Here is a 15,910-nt window from a genome sequence, read left to right as displayed (position 1 = left end):
TGAGTCCTGGTAACGATCATACAGTCGAAATAAAATTGGAGGTGGGAGAGAAACGGCAGCCATACTGTTTTTATGCTCGCGCACGAGTTTCAAAGTATTACTAGGATGAAAATTGCCGAAACAAATTGTGTATTCGATGTTTTTATTGAAGACTTCTACAAAGATCAAATAAAATATGCACATTTTTTATAATTTCGATTTCTTGACTGCGAATCGCTGCGCAGTATCTGGAATGGCAAAACTGTACAATGAAGGTCGTCGAGCCCCTCAAAGCCGTGGTGACCCGGACCCCAACCCCTGTAACCCCAGTTTCCCTCACCGATGGTAGTATGATCGCACACGTGCCGCGTTCTGCGGATAGGCGGCCCCAGGGGTTTCCTAGGGGAGGGGCGCCGAGTGGGTATAGTGTGAGTTTGAAGAACTGATCGCGAACGATCGGTGGTCCGAGGGTGCATAGTTTTCGTAGTTTAGCAGTCTTCCCCTCCTCTCTGCACCTCTGGATGTAGGCTGTATTACAGTTTTGTATTGAGTTAAAGGTGGGTAGGTAGGTTCTGGTGCGTATCTCCCCGCTCTCTGTTCCCTAGTTAAGTCTTCCGAACCCGTGGGTTACGTTCGGCTTCTCTCAGTGTCCGGCAAACCACCAAACCGCTTCGACGTCGACGTCCGACGTTGTTTTCATTTCATCATCGAGGTATCCTAACGACTGCTGGATCACCTTGACAAGAAATATGCTCTCTACGTGTTTTTTTCTTTATTCCGCGTAGCACTTCTCCCAGATCATTGGAGCTTTGTGAGTGGGTGTCAAGTTTTAAAAGGTTTTTTTTTTCGCGTATCTTACACGTGTGTTTATACATCCTCTGGAAGAGAAACCCTGATTGATCAACCTGAGTGGGATATAAACAGTCCAGACAGGATTGGAACAACAATTTTCCACCACCCACGCGTCGTCCATCAACAGCGACAGCGTAATCTCGAGGAACAGCCTGCCAAAGAATCATCAAACATCGTTGTATATTCTGCTAAAAAGTCGAATACACGTGGCGCTGGCTTGCTGAAGTCGCAGAAACGGACACCGTCATCTGGAGAACGTCAGCTCCCACCACGAGAGGAAGCAGGAGAAAGAAAAAAAGAACAACGATATGCTCCAATGATGAAGAGCTTTTCAAAATCACTTCAACGATGGACTTGGTGTATTTATAACACAACGCACTGCATCGGGATATAATACGCAGCCGTAAACCGAACTGCTATGCTTCTTAAGTGCGGTTCCAACTTCACAAGTGTGGTTTGGCCTGTCGAGTATCAGCGTCTGCAGCACTTGAAGGACTAAATTTGAACAGTGCCTGTAATGATCGGTGATGGCAGCAGGAACCCTGATCCTCGTTCCGATCATCCTGACGATCGCGGCCCTCCTGTTCGTCGAAACGACACCCGTTTCGTCGACCCTACGCCGGAGGGTTTCAGCCTTGAAACTCAATCATGGTCATATGGAACTCGTGGAAGAGGAAACCTGCTCCAATCGAACCCTCAGGATGACCTGCAGGTCCCTCAAAGCCGTCTTAATTGTTCTTGAGGCTGCGTACAAACCGAACGACTCGAACCTGTGCGGTGAAGTCGAATCCAGAGGATCTGAGGAGATCAAGACCATACGCCGCATTCAGATGATCAGAAATCTTTTTAGTGATTACGAATCGAGACCTGACAGAGTGGACTTGAAACTATCCATAAACAGAAGGTGAGTTCAAACTTCCTTAAGCTTGTTCACGTACTCATGGATAATTGTTCTACCATTGATCTTGAAACCCTCATCATCGCGCCTCTCGAAAACAAAAAAGTAGGAGTGAATAGTTCAGTTCCGGGGTTTCGGGTTACCGACTGAAACGGAGTGAGCTCGTCTTCAGCTTCTTCGCGTGGGGAAGAATGGGCCTCTGAGAGGGTAAGAGTGCGTGGAGGAACGTACTTACGATTAGCGTCTTCCGCAGTTCCGTTTCCACAGTCTTGAGAATGGAAGCGTACTACGAGTAGCGGTAACCCGATACACCGTAGCACCTGCAGCTTGGCCGGTCAGAATTCAGCTGTAACGACAGCAGGGGACCGTGTAGAGAGAGTTATTAACCGTCTTGGGTTTCTACGTGGTCATAGAGGAGACTGCCTTCGAGGCTGATTCTGGTCAGTTTGACCTGACCGCAGCGATAAGTACTCTTGCGATATTCGGGACACGAGTGGATTCGAACTTTTAATTTGCTCTGTAATTCCATGATATAAGTATTTGTCTATCGGAGATGCAGGAGAGAAATAAGAAGGATAGCATCAATGTTGTATAATCACGTTAAAAGAAGCGCTGGCACGGATGTTCAAACGATATTATATTAGCGACCATACTTCTCGTTTCACAGAAACGGCGAGGCTCATTTCATATCCACGATTGTTATAGCGATAAAATTTACCGACGTGCCAGTCAAAGTCTATTGCTATCGACAACTTTGATGTGTCAATGCCAGGAAGTGATCGAAATAGTCTAATAGCAGCGCATAACAGCTTGACCGAATGTTGCTTTCGGTCTGGCACTCCCACGAATTCTCGCCCGTCTCGATAATATAATCAAATCGTTGTGTATATTTGAGTTTCAACTACGTCATTGAAAGTATTTCCATTTGCTTCGAGGATGCAGAGGCCATTATTGACGCGCTATATTTTGGTACAAGGTGCACAGATACAGCTAGTCACAATAATAAATGGCTGGCCGTGAGCTTTAGACGCCCCCGTGTTACGCGGAAGGGCTGAATCAACCCTTGTGCCAATTACAGTTCACCCTTATAGCACGAGCTACTGTTCGCCGGAAGAATTACCCGTCATTCGATAATCGGACCTCTCACTAGAATCATAACGAATCGCAATGGAGTATCGCTACTGACCTTTGAGACCTCGCGCACGCTGTCGTCGATATGAAATGACCTAGCTCAGATTCCGTTATCTCGAACCGCTTTGCTCGATGGACCGATAAGCTTTCGGAACCACGCTACGTTTTTCGATCAGCAACCTTGGCATGTGTATCAGTAATTACATTGTTGTGTTCTCAATTGGAAAAAAAGTCGGAAAACGTATCCCTTGAATCTTGTTGGTAACTTCGAACCCAGTAGAATGTGAAATACATTCATTATAATTAAACCCAAGATGCAGATTTGAGAGACGAAAATTTAAACTGCACCGTCAACTTTACAATAGTTTTATCTATTACGACCATTATTGTTCACCACTGTCGAACAGATGCTCGGGACTGCAGCACTGTCGTTTCAACGCATTCTCGGACCACCCTGAAGCCGAATTCTGGAGCCCGGGGAACGTGCGGTTGAAATATGCCTGCATCCCAGGTAATCATTGCAATTTTTGTGCAACATATTCAATTTTTCTTAGTAATTCATCATTTTTTACGTTTTTCCTGCTTCACTGACAAATTCGGCAAATCGTAGTTTCCCGTTTCCGGGTCAATAAGAAAACTTCTTCAAACTTCAGACAATTATAAAGTTTACGATCTTACTATCGATTGTCATCAAGAGAAGTTCGGAAGATGAACGAAAAAAATGGTGAAGTACAATTTGGTGAATTTGTCAGTTACAAAACTTGAACTTACGACATTTCCTTAGTTAACCTCAATCATTATCATATTGTACTCTTTTATTGCTTACTAAAGCAAAGATTCTTCGCTACTTTGATATATTTTCAATCACCAAGAGTGTTTCGTTACCTATTGAATCATCTATTTCCGAAAGAGTATGAAATGGAACAAAACACTGATAAAATATACCTGCATAAATGTACCATATAATTAATTCGAAATTACCGAACAAAGACTTGCGCATGGAAATCGCGCAATGAAAATTGTTCGCAAATTCTTTTCACAAATGACGCTTATCTCATTGAAGTGATAAAATCCGTCCAACATTTGTGAAAGCGGAATAAAATTTTTGGCAAGGGGGGGGTGCGCTGAAGGGTGATTTTCGACACGTGGCACGTGTTCCCGTGGCAAACATGCGATTGACGCAATGGGGTGTTTGCGATAGGAATCAGGGCTGCGTGTATGGGCAGAACACGACAGCTGCACCATCGTCGTCCTCGAAAATGAAAATTCAGGGTGCGGAATGGGGCCCCATTTTCCACTGGCCCTCAGCAGCCGTAGGAATCACTCGTCTTGCGCTGCGCATTCGACGCACCCTTGGCATTGAATGGCTGAGCGACAGCCTGAAAACCGTGGGTGCGAAGTCGCAGGGAACGTTCGTGAAAATTTCAATGCTCACAAAAAACCTGCGCGATTACGAATATAGTTAGCGCACGAACCAGCAGGGATAAAAAGCCTAGGGATCAGGGACAGGCTATACAAGTCCCAGAAATCCCCCCCGACTCATGCTTATTGTAGGTTCCCGTAACGCCGCGGAATGTGCTTCGTTTCGACATTTTACTACTCTTCTGCGCACTATTTTGTAGAGCTCGATTCACTAGCGTTATGCCAATTCCCGCCAATTTCTTCATACCTCGCGATTAGCTAACTTTAGAGGTTATCAAAAGGGTACCCTGTTATTTTCAATTGCACATGTATATTTGTGTTTCGCTTAAATATATAAATTTTTTTTATCGCCGATATTGTTCTGTGGTTCAAAAGCACGATGAAATTCGTGAGAAACTGATGAAAAATAATTTATGTCAACGACGAAAGTGCTAATTAGTATTCTACACAGAAACAGAATATTTTTTGCCAATTAGAAGCGAATGAGTAATTTTGGATTTGAATCTATCGAAAGTCTTCATTGATTTGAATGACTTTTCCCACGCTTGTTTTTCATTTTTTTAGAACTAGGGATCTGAAATAGAAATTCATAAATATGATAGTGATCTTCTTACGAGTTTGTTTTGCGATTGAGCATCATATCGTTTGATAAGATATTATCCAAGTTCAAGATTCAGGAACAAAATATTTAACTAGTAACACGTCTTGTAAACCTTGACGAGTAGTATTTCCAACAAAAATCTGGGAATAATTTATCCCTTATTTTGAGGAACAACAACGTGATACCGCAGGCCACTTATACCTTTAATCTCCAAGCACTCGGTCTCTATAGGGCATCATAGTGCCGTAATTATCATCAATCAAATCGAATGTGACTGCCTTGCGCCCTTGCCCTACTTCTGAATTGTGAAGCGCGCATAAGCTGATCCTCCGGCTGTGAGTTAGGGGCAGAGAAACAGTTCGCAGATGCGAAGCTGGTTCCCATGGACAGTAACATTCATAAATTGAACAGCTTCCATCAAACAGATCTGTAGCTTTGAGCTCGATTCCAGTAGAGTATACAAAAAATAATCGACAGTGTTGCCATAACTCGACAATACTCGAAATGGATTCACAACTCAGGTACATCTAAGATCATCACAAGTATAAACACATGCTTGTAACCATTCTCGATACTAAGAAACGATCTCATCATATGACCAATCGATCATTACCGATTTTCCACAGAAGCGGCGATCATGAAGTACTGCAACAGGATGCTGCCGGTCATTGGAGGGGAAGAAGGCTTCCTGAAGAGTCCGGGATATCCGCTCTTCTATACGGGAGGCAGCACGTGCGGCTGGACTTTCAAGTCACTGCCGGGTCAGAGGATCTCCTTGACCTTTCATGACCTGGACATACGCAGTACGTACGTTATCGTTAGCATCCCCCCTCCCAGAATCTGACTAGAGTTCAACGCCATTATCGTTCATCTTCTCCCTTTTCTTCTTCTTCTTGTTTTTGTCCAATTCAGGTCCCGAACAGGATGGAAGCTGCGTCGACGTCATCAGGATACGAGAGAACAGGGTTACCCTTTTTGAGTCCTGTGGATCTGCGGTCGGTCTTGAGGTGCTCTCCGAGTCAAACGTCGTCACCTTGGACCTGATTGCCTCAGGCAAAATCTACCCCTCCAGGGGATTCTTACTGCAGTATAAGGGTGAGATTATGAATACTGGTTTCACAACTTACGCGTGACGACCCGTTAACCTTCGTATTCGTTTGCTAACTTCTCTAGAAGAAATTCTCTAAGAATTCCAAAGAGCTTTAACAAGCATTCCGAGGGGGGTGGTCTTATTTTTCTCAAGAAAGTACGTTTACGTTGTAAAAAAACATGAAGTTTGAATATTTTTCACGTGCTACTGTAGCTGTTTAAGGTGCCACAACCATCCCTAAAGCTTACCCGTAAAAATAAGGGATGTGACCCCTGAGGATACAGACACTGCGCACATTATCGTCTGCTGGTAGTGAATAATGTCCGATAGGTGTTAACAAAAAATGTTACATCATTAGCAAGAAATCCTTAAAAATCGATGTTTAGAGGTTATATTTGGGGATGGCGTTGAGCCCTCAAACTACCGAATTACCACGCGATAAAAAATACGTATTCAATGTTTTTTGATAGGCTAATCGTAGACCGTGTACCACGGATGCAGAGTACGTCGTTTTACGTCGAACGTAAGTTTGCAATATGAGACGTCGGCGAGCGAAGATGAATATTGCAAAAGAGACTTTGCCTCTGTGGTGCTTACGATACTTTGAGTAACAAAGTGTGGTTTACAATTTTATTATTATCGCGAAGTACAGAAAGATGTATTTTAAGTACCATCACTGTGTTTACATACTTTGATGCTCTTTTCTTATACTGTAGCAAAAACGATTACTTTACATACGGAATGCAGGTAAAAAAAATCGAGTAAACCATACTAGTGTGATGTAAAACATATTACAGAATAAAGAAAATCGATGCGGTGAACCTCAGATATTTTCCTTACTGGATCAAATATTCATTGAAAAGTGTGATTTTTCAAGGGTGCGACATTAGAAAAAGCGTTTTGTTCGAAAAAAATTTGCTCAGAGACAGAATTCAGATAATTAATTTTCGTTGACTGAATCTGGAGCTTATAAATAAAGCGATAAGTTCTTGCTGTTTCATTGTACATATTCACCGCGAACAAAACTGCAGTTTATAATCAAAGCCATACAAATTCTGTTACATGAAATGGTGAATAGTGAACACTTAAATAAATTTACACAATCAATTGGTTGTCTGATGTCTACACGTGTTAGTTGTTTACTCTGCAGGGTTCTGCGTTAGAATTAGTCACATTTTGGTATCTCTTGCGCAATTGTTTGTACAATAACAATATGGGAATAGCTGGACTTACGAAAATGGTGGTTATCTTCAGTTTTTGTGATATGTCTGCGTATATTACTCCGGATGTACTATAGAGAATGTCTTTTCGGACATAATTTTCAACGTTTCTTTTTCGATGTTGCAGCTGTTGGTTGTCCGCATGTTCAACCTCCAAACGGAAGCTACGCGGTGAACGAAACTGGCGATGCTAAAACCTTTCTGTGCAAACTGGGAACCGTATTCCCTGACACCAATACGAGAACCAGATTGATTCAATGCAAGAATGGGATCTGGAGCGAAAACAGGCAAAAGATTAGCTCACAGAGATGCGTTGGTGAGTAAATAGTTCTTTCTTTCGCATGATACCGGCTGTACAATTCGCAAATTCTCGGATTTCTACGTATAAAGCAAAACCTGATATCTGATTGAAGTCTACCATATTAATAATATAATAGCAATTACACAGAAATCTGCCAACTTTTATACGCAGTTTGTAGTGCTGTGTAAGAATAAAATGTGAAACCGTGTACGAAGTACGGAAAGTCTCGAGTTATTTGATGAATTGGCGTTTAGCATCGCAATTGCAAAACTTTAGGTAATAAGTAAAAAGTTACGCCCTTGGAATCGTCGTGTCGTTGTCCTAAAACTGAAAAAATACGGCAATTCAATGCAAAAAAGACGACTCCCCAAAATAAGATCGACGTAAAACGATTTCTGATTGGAAGATAAGGAAAATTATCGCTTAAAGTATGTTTAAAACCTGGCTGTAAACAAATGTCAGCGTTGAACACCTTATCTAAATTTTTATTACGACACACGGCAGCAGAGTAATATTATCACTATGAAGGTTCTTATGAGATAATGATTGTATGCGTTTATATTGTTACATTTCTTGGGGAGATAATTATGCGTGTAACATTAATAGAAAAAAATTGTCACAATCAAAAATATATTTCTTTGCAAAAAGTAAAACAAAAATGTTATTGATCATCACAAAGAAATATGTTTTGCTACACCAATCGTAAGAGAACATTTTTATAAGAATGAATTTGATGATTAATTCTAATTAGTCGCACCACAGTAGATTCGCATAACTGTCACACTGGGTGAAATTCATCTTAGATCCAAAAGTGATATTCTGCTTCGACAGTAAGCTCAAAAAATCTACAAAAAATATCTAGGTATTGTTTAAAGACCGCAGAAAGAGGTCTCTTAGTTTTCGTAGCCAAAATTGATTGTTTCAATATTGTAAAACATTGGCAAAGTTAACGTAAAACGGAAAAAAGTTAACAGAATTCACCCAGAGTGACCTATTAGGGTTAAAAGAATAGGGAAACATTGGACTGGGCTCAACACTTGTAAGCGTCAATATTTCGAATGGCCGATATATCGAAATTTTGAATGTGCGAAAATGAAATAACGAATGATGAATTGTTCGAAATCTTGATTTTTGAAAGTGTTACTGATTAGAATGACTACTAATCAGTAAGACATTCATAAATCAAGATTGCGAACAATTCCTCTTTCGTTGTTTTATTTTCGCATGTTTGAAATTTCGATACATCGGCCGTTCGAAATATTGACTCTTACAAGTTTTGAGCCCCATCCGAAACATTGAATTCATACAACTGACTAATTCTGACAGCATTTCTTGTGAAAAATATTCAAAAATCACGGGGCAAAAAAAAAAACGGTGTATTAAGAAAAAAATTATATTTATTTATACAAAATCGTATTTCTCTTTTATTTCCAATTTCTCTCGGTGATCTATAACTGTATAAGTAATAAGGAGAAAAAAATTCAGAAAGAACACTGATTATTATAATGTTGAAAATCACGAGACAGAGTAATGATCGGGAAGTGACGTCAGCAGCGTCACTAATAAAAGGTTGCGGTTCTAGCGTTTGTTGTAAGTTTGAGTAATCTTCTTGGGGATAACGAAACCTCTTCCACGATTTATTACTCTTTCCAACGTTCTCGTTCGACGACAAGCGACCACGCCACTTCGTGTTTTATCTTCCGCCCCTCACCCTGCCATCCGTTCAATCTTATTATCATTTGTTTATTTTCTTTTAATACACTATACATTCATTCATCTTCTTCTTGTTCAAGTTTCGTTCTTTTTTGACCTTTCGACTCCCAATCGACAACTATTCATCTTCCACACTCCGTTTATAACGTAATTCGTCCAATCTGGCCTTCTTTTTCATCACCTCTCTCGACATTAATCTTTTTTAGATTGTAATTCCAAAAACTCATCAGTTTTCTTCAACTTTCGGGTTAGGTTAGAACTCACGGGTTGTGTTCCGAAACCTCTGAGATGAAACGGTTTTTAGAACACATTCCATACCGCATAAACCATCATCTCCTTATCGCAATCACAGAGTGATCAAGTACATATCTATAACAGATGGTCTGTTCCAAATTCCTCAAATAATATAATTCGTGTACTAACTTTTTCGTCCATAAGGTATCGGCGTCCTCTATCTTACGCGTTACATTTAGACTTTTATATAGGATAAAAAAAAAAATATCAAAAAGAAGGGGAAGCAACGCGCATGTATGTACGAATAAGCCGGAGATAAAGACGGTAATCTTGAGGTCAAAGAGCACACAATGTATATATACATAACACGTATCGTTAGTGCGCATGCTTGAAGAGATACCGTGCGTCGTACGTTACAATACGTGTCTATGCTGCGCCGCAATCGCTGCCTCCCTAACCTCACTTGACCCACGGCGACGATAGCGATGAATAAAGTTAGCCTCGCCAACGACTGGAGGTTCAGTCGGGCTGACAGCTACCAAGACGGTTCAGTGTTAAAAGTGAATCGAAATAACGTGTCCAAAAATTCTATGACTTTGAATAAGACTGAAGAGAAAAAATGAGAAAAATAAAACTATTTTAGAGGACAAGTGAAACGATACTAACAATCATAATTCTGATCTGAATGAACAAGCTTTAAAGTCAGTATTTGGTTCAACTTGACAAATATCGGTTACACAATAAAGCGCGGGAACTAGGCAGACGCATTCGATTCTTTCGATTATAAACTGAATCGAATACTGTAGGCTCTATCTAGCCCTCGACGGCGGTTGGACATTGGGATTTAAGTGGTGGATTGGAGAGGAGGAGAAGGGAGGAGAGGCGCCTCTTGGCTTTCTTAGGATTCACAGTAATAACCGAGACGTCGGACGCGTTATACAAAGAACTACGGTGTTTCTTATTGTCTTTTGAAACAATCAAAACGTAGTATTGAGTGTTAAAATTTATATACCTTAAAATCGTGCATTTGATGATAAAACGAGGAAAGAGAATTTTCCTTGTTTAATTATCAGTAAATAAAATTTGCCAAAACGTGGCGAACCAAGGACTAATAAAAAGAAAAATTTAAGGAACGTGTAGAGACGATAAAAGAAAAAGAGAAGCCAACGGTCTGGCCGTACGTCAAAACGTAAGTCCATAAAGTACGAAAACGAGGCAGACGAGCCGCGTTCAAGCGCGTGGTACTACCGACGTATAGAAAGGGATAGTCGCACCCGAAGAGCGAGAGCGAGAGAGAAAGAGAGGTCGGTAAGCCTGTGTTAAGTTACGAGACGTGGTTCCGTTGTCATCGTGATGGTGTTGGTGATCAGGAGCAGCTGACAAAGGAGTAAACAATATTTGGTAGTCGAGCGGAGCGAGATAGGAGTGGAAAATAGATACCAACGTACAGCCCCGAAACGCCGGCAACATGGTGCAAATTTTCTTAGAAAGCATTACCAACTGGATTCGTGAGTATTTTATTATTTTATAACTTAGGTACTCACATCTCACGTTTCCATTCCGTTTTAAGGCGCTCTCGTGGTCCCATTTGTACTGACTGAGCGTAATTACCATCATTACAGTTTTTTGGAATTATGTATCGGCACGCTGTCAGTATTAATCTATTGTCGATTTTACCACGAGGTCAGGTGATCTGTTAAATGTAAAACTCAATTTGTGACCCATCTCTAATAGTATAAAAATTGTGTTTCTAAGTATAATCATTTTGCGATTTTCCCAGCAGAAAATTTCTCGAGTTTTTTCAAACGTGGGCAAATGGAGTTTCACTTCAATTCAAAATATTATCATAGTTTTCATTCAATGGCTACTGGATAAAATCGATTATTACACTTTCATATCTGTAAATAACATATTAGCGTCGAGAAATTTTGTAAAAGACTATATAAGGGGTGAAAGTAAATATATTTTCCTACGATATTAGTGTTTTCGTTTCTTCTATATTCAAAAAATTACTACTCTTGAATTAGCCTATCACGTGTTATAATTAGTACCGTCTCGATGCTGAAAAAGAAGACACACGTGCTGCCGTAACCCAACCCAATCTCAAGTAGCAGTTGAAATATTCAAAAGTCGAACGATACCTTAAAAATTAAATAATTCGAACTTTTCACTTTTCTCGGTGCAGGTATTTCTTTTTAACGATGATCCTTGGGTAGGCAGTTGTACGTATTTAGACTTAGTATGCAAAAACATCTGCATTAGTACATTACAAATATGTAATTGCTTAGCGACTCAAAGTTCCCGTCTTCAAGTATTCCATCGTCGTTTGTTTATGCGTAGTACATGGTCCATGCTTTATGTTTTCCACATCGTTTCGTTTCCTCATTTTTCGGTTGTACGACGATAGCCCTCGCAGTGTTTTGACACGGACGAATTTATAACTCGCCCTGCTCGCGCAGAGAAACAGAAACGATGCCATCGCCTATGGCACCTACCAATAAGGCGGTTATCAACGTGCAGGGACTACGTGAAGAACGACACGAGCACCAAACGTCCTTAAAACTGAAGCCGTAGAGAGAGAACAGAGCCGAACAGAGGAATAAAAAATTCAGTGGTCCTCTCAGAGTTTCTTTCGCTATTGCAGTAAAGCAGATTGATCAAATGCTGGCAGCTTCGATTCGCGAATGACTGTATATCACAAGACATTGCAAAACTAAAACCGAAGTTTAGACGTCCTTAAACGTTTTGGAGACATTCTAACAGTTAAAAATACCACCATTTTAGGATGAATTACTAATCGAAGAATCAAAAAATGTGATGAGAAATCTTTATTTTTCTTGTTTTTGTGATTTGGTAAACTGTTTGATGGAATGTCGAATGTTCTGAGGGTTTGCCGACGTGGAATATGTGTGGACTGTGGAATGGTTCATAGTTACTATCTATGCTTTTCTCAATAAAGGAAACTGGAATCTATTTATCGGATCTTGTGTCTTTTGTAAACACACTTCAGACAATTAATCGCTTGATAATATCAGAAGCAGCAAACTGTCAAAGTTACGAAACTCTTTACATTACATATATAACGTATACAGATGACCGAAACTATTATCATTTCGTGTACGTATGCCTATTCGTGAGTGTATTTGAATTACTCCAACTGGCTGTGTTGAATAAAGGAGAGAACGAATAAACGAATGAATGGATTGATGAGTCAACTCATAAATATTCCCGTTTTGATATATCGTTGTTCAAATTTAGAGACAATCTTGGTCGGAAGACGTATAAAAGACCCCTTGATATGGCATCCAAGGAATTTGTTGACCATTTCTCGACATCATCTTTACACAAACCCTAAAAAATTTCATGGTTTTCATAGGCCGAAAATATGATCTCTAGGCGTCTTTGAAAAAGAATATAGTTTTCTTTGGACATTCTGAACGAAAATCTTATTCCAGATTTGAAAAATTATATCTACGAGTCTTCTTTCCGCTAAAGTACAGAGCGCTTTCGGGAAAAATGTTTAATCTTTTGACAGGTAACAACTTCACGGAATTTTGGCTTTCAATTTTTACCTCAATCGTCATAAGTGTTAATGATCAATTAATACCTATACTTACTAGATGCGCGTGTACTTCCTCCGCACAGCAGTGGCAGCTATATCTATACAGCTCTGCTCCAATTATGAAAGTTCGAAAATAACCAGTGGCAGTATTTCACGTGACAGACACGATATCGTAGTCCAAAAATTCACCGGTATGCGTGCACGTCTGATAGCAAGTTCTTCTTTTTATACGTCGCGATTTTTGCTGACCGTGTGTTATCTCTAAATAATGTACATACATATATTTTTATAAGTATGCGGGCACATGTTACAGCTGGTAACCGGCATTGGGAATTTATATTCTCGATGCCAAAAATATATTATACGTATACAGCGTGCAAAAGGATAAAAAGAAGTCCATGAAAATTCCCAGAACTTTTTACTTTCGGAATAACCTCCGCAAGCTAAAAGGCGTTATCTGGAAAAAATTGAAAAACTAAAATACGTTGGTCTGGTTTTTTTGTCTGATATCAGGATTGGAATTAAAACTCAAATTCGATTATCAATTTCGTACTTAAAAATAGCACAACGCCGTATATATTATTTGAAAAATCCTAAGTGTAGAATTTTACTAACAGAAATGTTATTTTCAGATAAAATATCGTGATCGTTGTTTACGTTAATGGACAGGTAATATTTGACGGAAATTGAAAAATTACTAACAAGAATCAATTGAATTTCTTTACAATTCCGAGCCACAAATTATGAAGATTTAATAAAAACCGCATTCTTGAACCCTTGAACGCCGCGATTCGAAATATATCGTTTTGAAGTTCCCGCGCGCGGCGAATTTGAAGCTAGGTCGAATTGCGTTTAATCAGAGGTACACAGCGCCACGGTGTAGTAGGGCCGAGCACAATAGAGCCCTACGATTGGCGCAAGATGACGTAACTCTCCCCCCACCTAGCGACATTCCCTATTTCCGAGCCCCGAAAACGCTTCGTTGATTTTGCCGTCGCGCGCCGACATCGCAGCAGCGAGATTCCGCCTTATCAGCGCTTTTGGTGGAATCGTCTGTCGCGTTGCATGTCCAGAGGGGTGAGAGACTCATTCGTTGAACTTTGAAGCACGTGTCCGTCTGCTGGTCAAGTGCATGCAGAGAATCGATTCGAATATTCGTCACCTCAGCAGCGTTCGAGGCACGCACTTCTGCTAAATTTTACATATTTTTCTTCGGCTTTCAGTCACGGCGTCTGAGATTGAGAGGAACGCTGGAACGCGACGGTCTGCGGCGTTATCAAGCCTTGCGGAAGAATCGGGAACAGGCGGCAACGGTGGACTTTTTCCCGTCAGTGGTGTCGTGGTGAGGTCGCATGACGCATTGGACTCGATGAGCTCAACCGCAGAACCAGGAAACGCGGCCATGGTGAAAAACGGAAACTACGTCGTAGGTCAGTCTTATCAATTCAATAAACCAATCCAATTACTCAATTACCTGCTACTCCTCCCATTGAATTAATAGTTTTTCAAATTTCTCTGCGATGCGAGTTTTTCGTTTGTTCGAATCCCGTCCTTCTTCTAGTAAAAGGGGTTTCTTCACATTGTGACATGGTAAAATTAAAAATAGAACTCGTAATGAAATTGACAACACTGTCATGCTTTTCAGACTCGTTTGTAAATTGTTTATAAATTTGTAATGTACTACTGTAAGTCGCCATCGATTTTCTTCGACCGCTGAAGTGATCTTCTTTTTCTTTTTCTTATTTCTCTAAACACACGTGAATTCTATTTTCAGATTTCGTTCTACCGACCGCCCTAATCGCCTTGCTGTTCATCGGTAACGCGATCATCGTCTGGGTAATATTCCAGTACAGAAAAAGGTGAGATCTTAGGCGGGAATGCAAAATTGTTATGTTTCGTGTTCCAAATTTAACTTTGAATTTGATTTTCGATCTCGCCATTTCTCGAAAATTCTCACACAAATATTTTCTGTCTATCAGGAAACAGCCAGCCATCGAAGGAGAGGAAATGGCACTGCGGCAAAACTCGGAAGAGCTTCCGCATGTGTGATAATTTTATTTTTACCTGCATTTTTTTATTTTTTACCATTTTGTAATTTTATTTCGTTTGTAAACTCACCTCTTAGAATACGTGATTAAGAATTATATTTTATATGTATTTGTGAAAAAAAAAATTGAGGGAGAAGTGAAAGTACGCCTATAAGAAAATAGTATATTGTGTAACAAGGGACGAAAGTTGGCGATTGCAATGAGCGCTAAATTTGCACCCGAGTGAAGCGAAGGCGGCTATCACACGAGTTGCGATCATCAACTTTTGTTCCTTGTCACACACGATAGTTTTTATAACAAGTGCATGAAAAGTGGTCGGGCTTTGCGGGGTAGTTTCACGGGATGCGAGCGATCAATTTTTTTTCCCTAGGGACGAAAGTGATCTCCCAAGGAACGAAAGTGATGCAATTGTGAACTGCGCATGTGCGAACCTAACCTTACAAAACGGAGATGAAGTTCGCGACTTTCGTCCCGCTAAACTGCGACGCAAAGCCCCGCTTTTCATGCACGTGTGTTAAAAAATATTTTTAACGACTTAATTTTAAAAATCAACACGCGTTTTCGCACATCCGCACTTCTGAGGCTTACAACTACGTGTACCATACATAATATATTATATAAATAATAATAATAATAATTTAACTATCAATGTTAAGACCCGCCGGCCTAAAATGAAAACAGTACGCAATGAGGCACGGAAAGAAAAAAATTGAATTCGCGAAACATATTGTCTCGAGTATATTAACAATAATAATAATGAGAATAGGAAGAATGAACAAAAAAACACGAAACGAATAAAAAACTTGACCAAGTTATTTTCAGTAAAATGAATGTATGATCCCAAATGATTAATCATGTT

General features: G+C 40.2%; 1 protein-coding gene across 1 annotated transcript; it reads left to right on the top strand.

Moving 5' to 3' along the window:
• Positions 1-614: 614 nt before the first annotated feature.
• Positions 615-15,637, top strand: LOC124411709. The gene is made up of 8 exons (XM_046890991.1): positions 615-1,735; positions 3,268-3,371; positions 5,510-5,686; positions 5,796-5,978; positions 7,321-7,509; positions 14,227-14,433; positions 14,778-14,862; positions 14,983-15,637. The coding sequence occupies exons 1-8, from the start codon at positions 1,359-1,361 to the stop codon at positions 15,050-15,052; spliced, it is 1,392 nt and encodes a 463-aa protein (XP_046746947.1). The 5' UTR covers positions 615-1,358; the 3' UTR covers positions 15,053-15,637.
• The last annotated feature ends 273 nt before the right edge of the window (positions 15,638-15,910 follow it).

The sequence above is a fragment of the Diprion similis genome, chromosome 10 (genome assembly GCF_021155765.1).
Source record: "Diprion similis isolate iyDipSimi1 chromosome 10, iyDipSimi1.1, whole genome shotgun sequence".
Taxonomy (NCBI): domain Eukaryota; kingdom Metazoa; phylum Arthropoda; class Insecta; order Hymenoptera; family Diprionidae; genus Diprion; species Diprion similis.
This window is presented reverse-complemented; position numbering and strand designations above follow the sequence as displayed.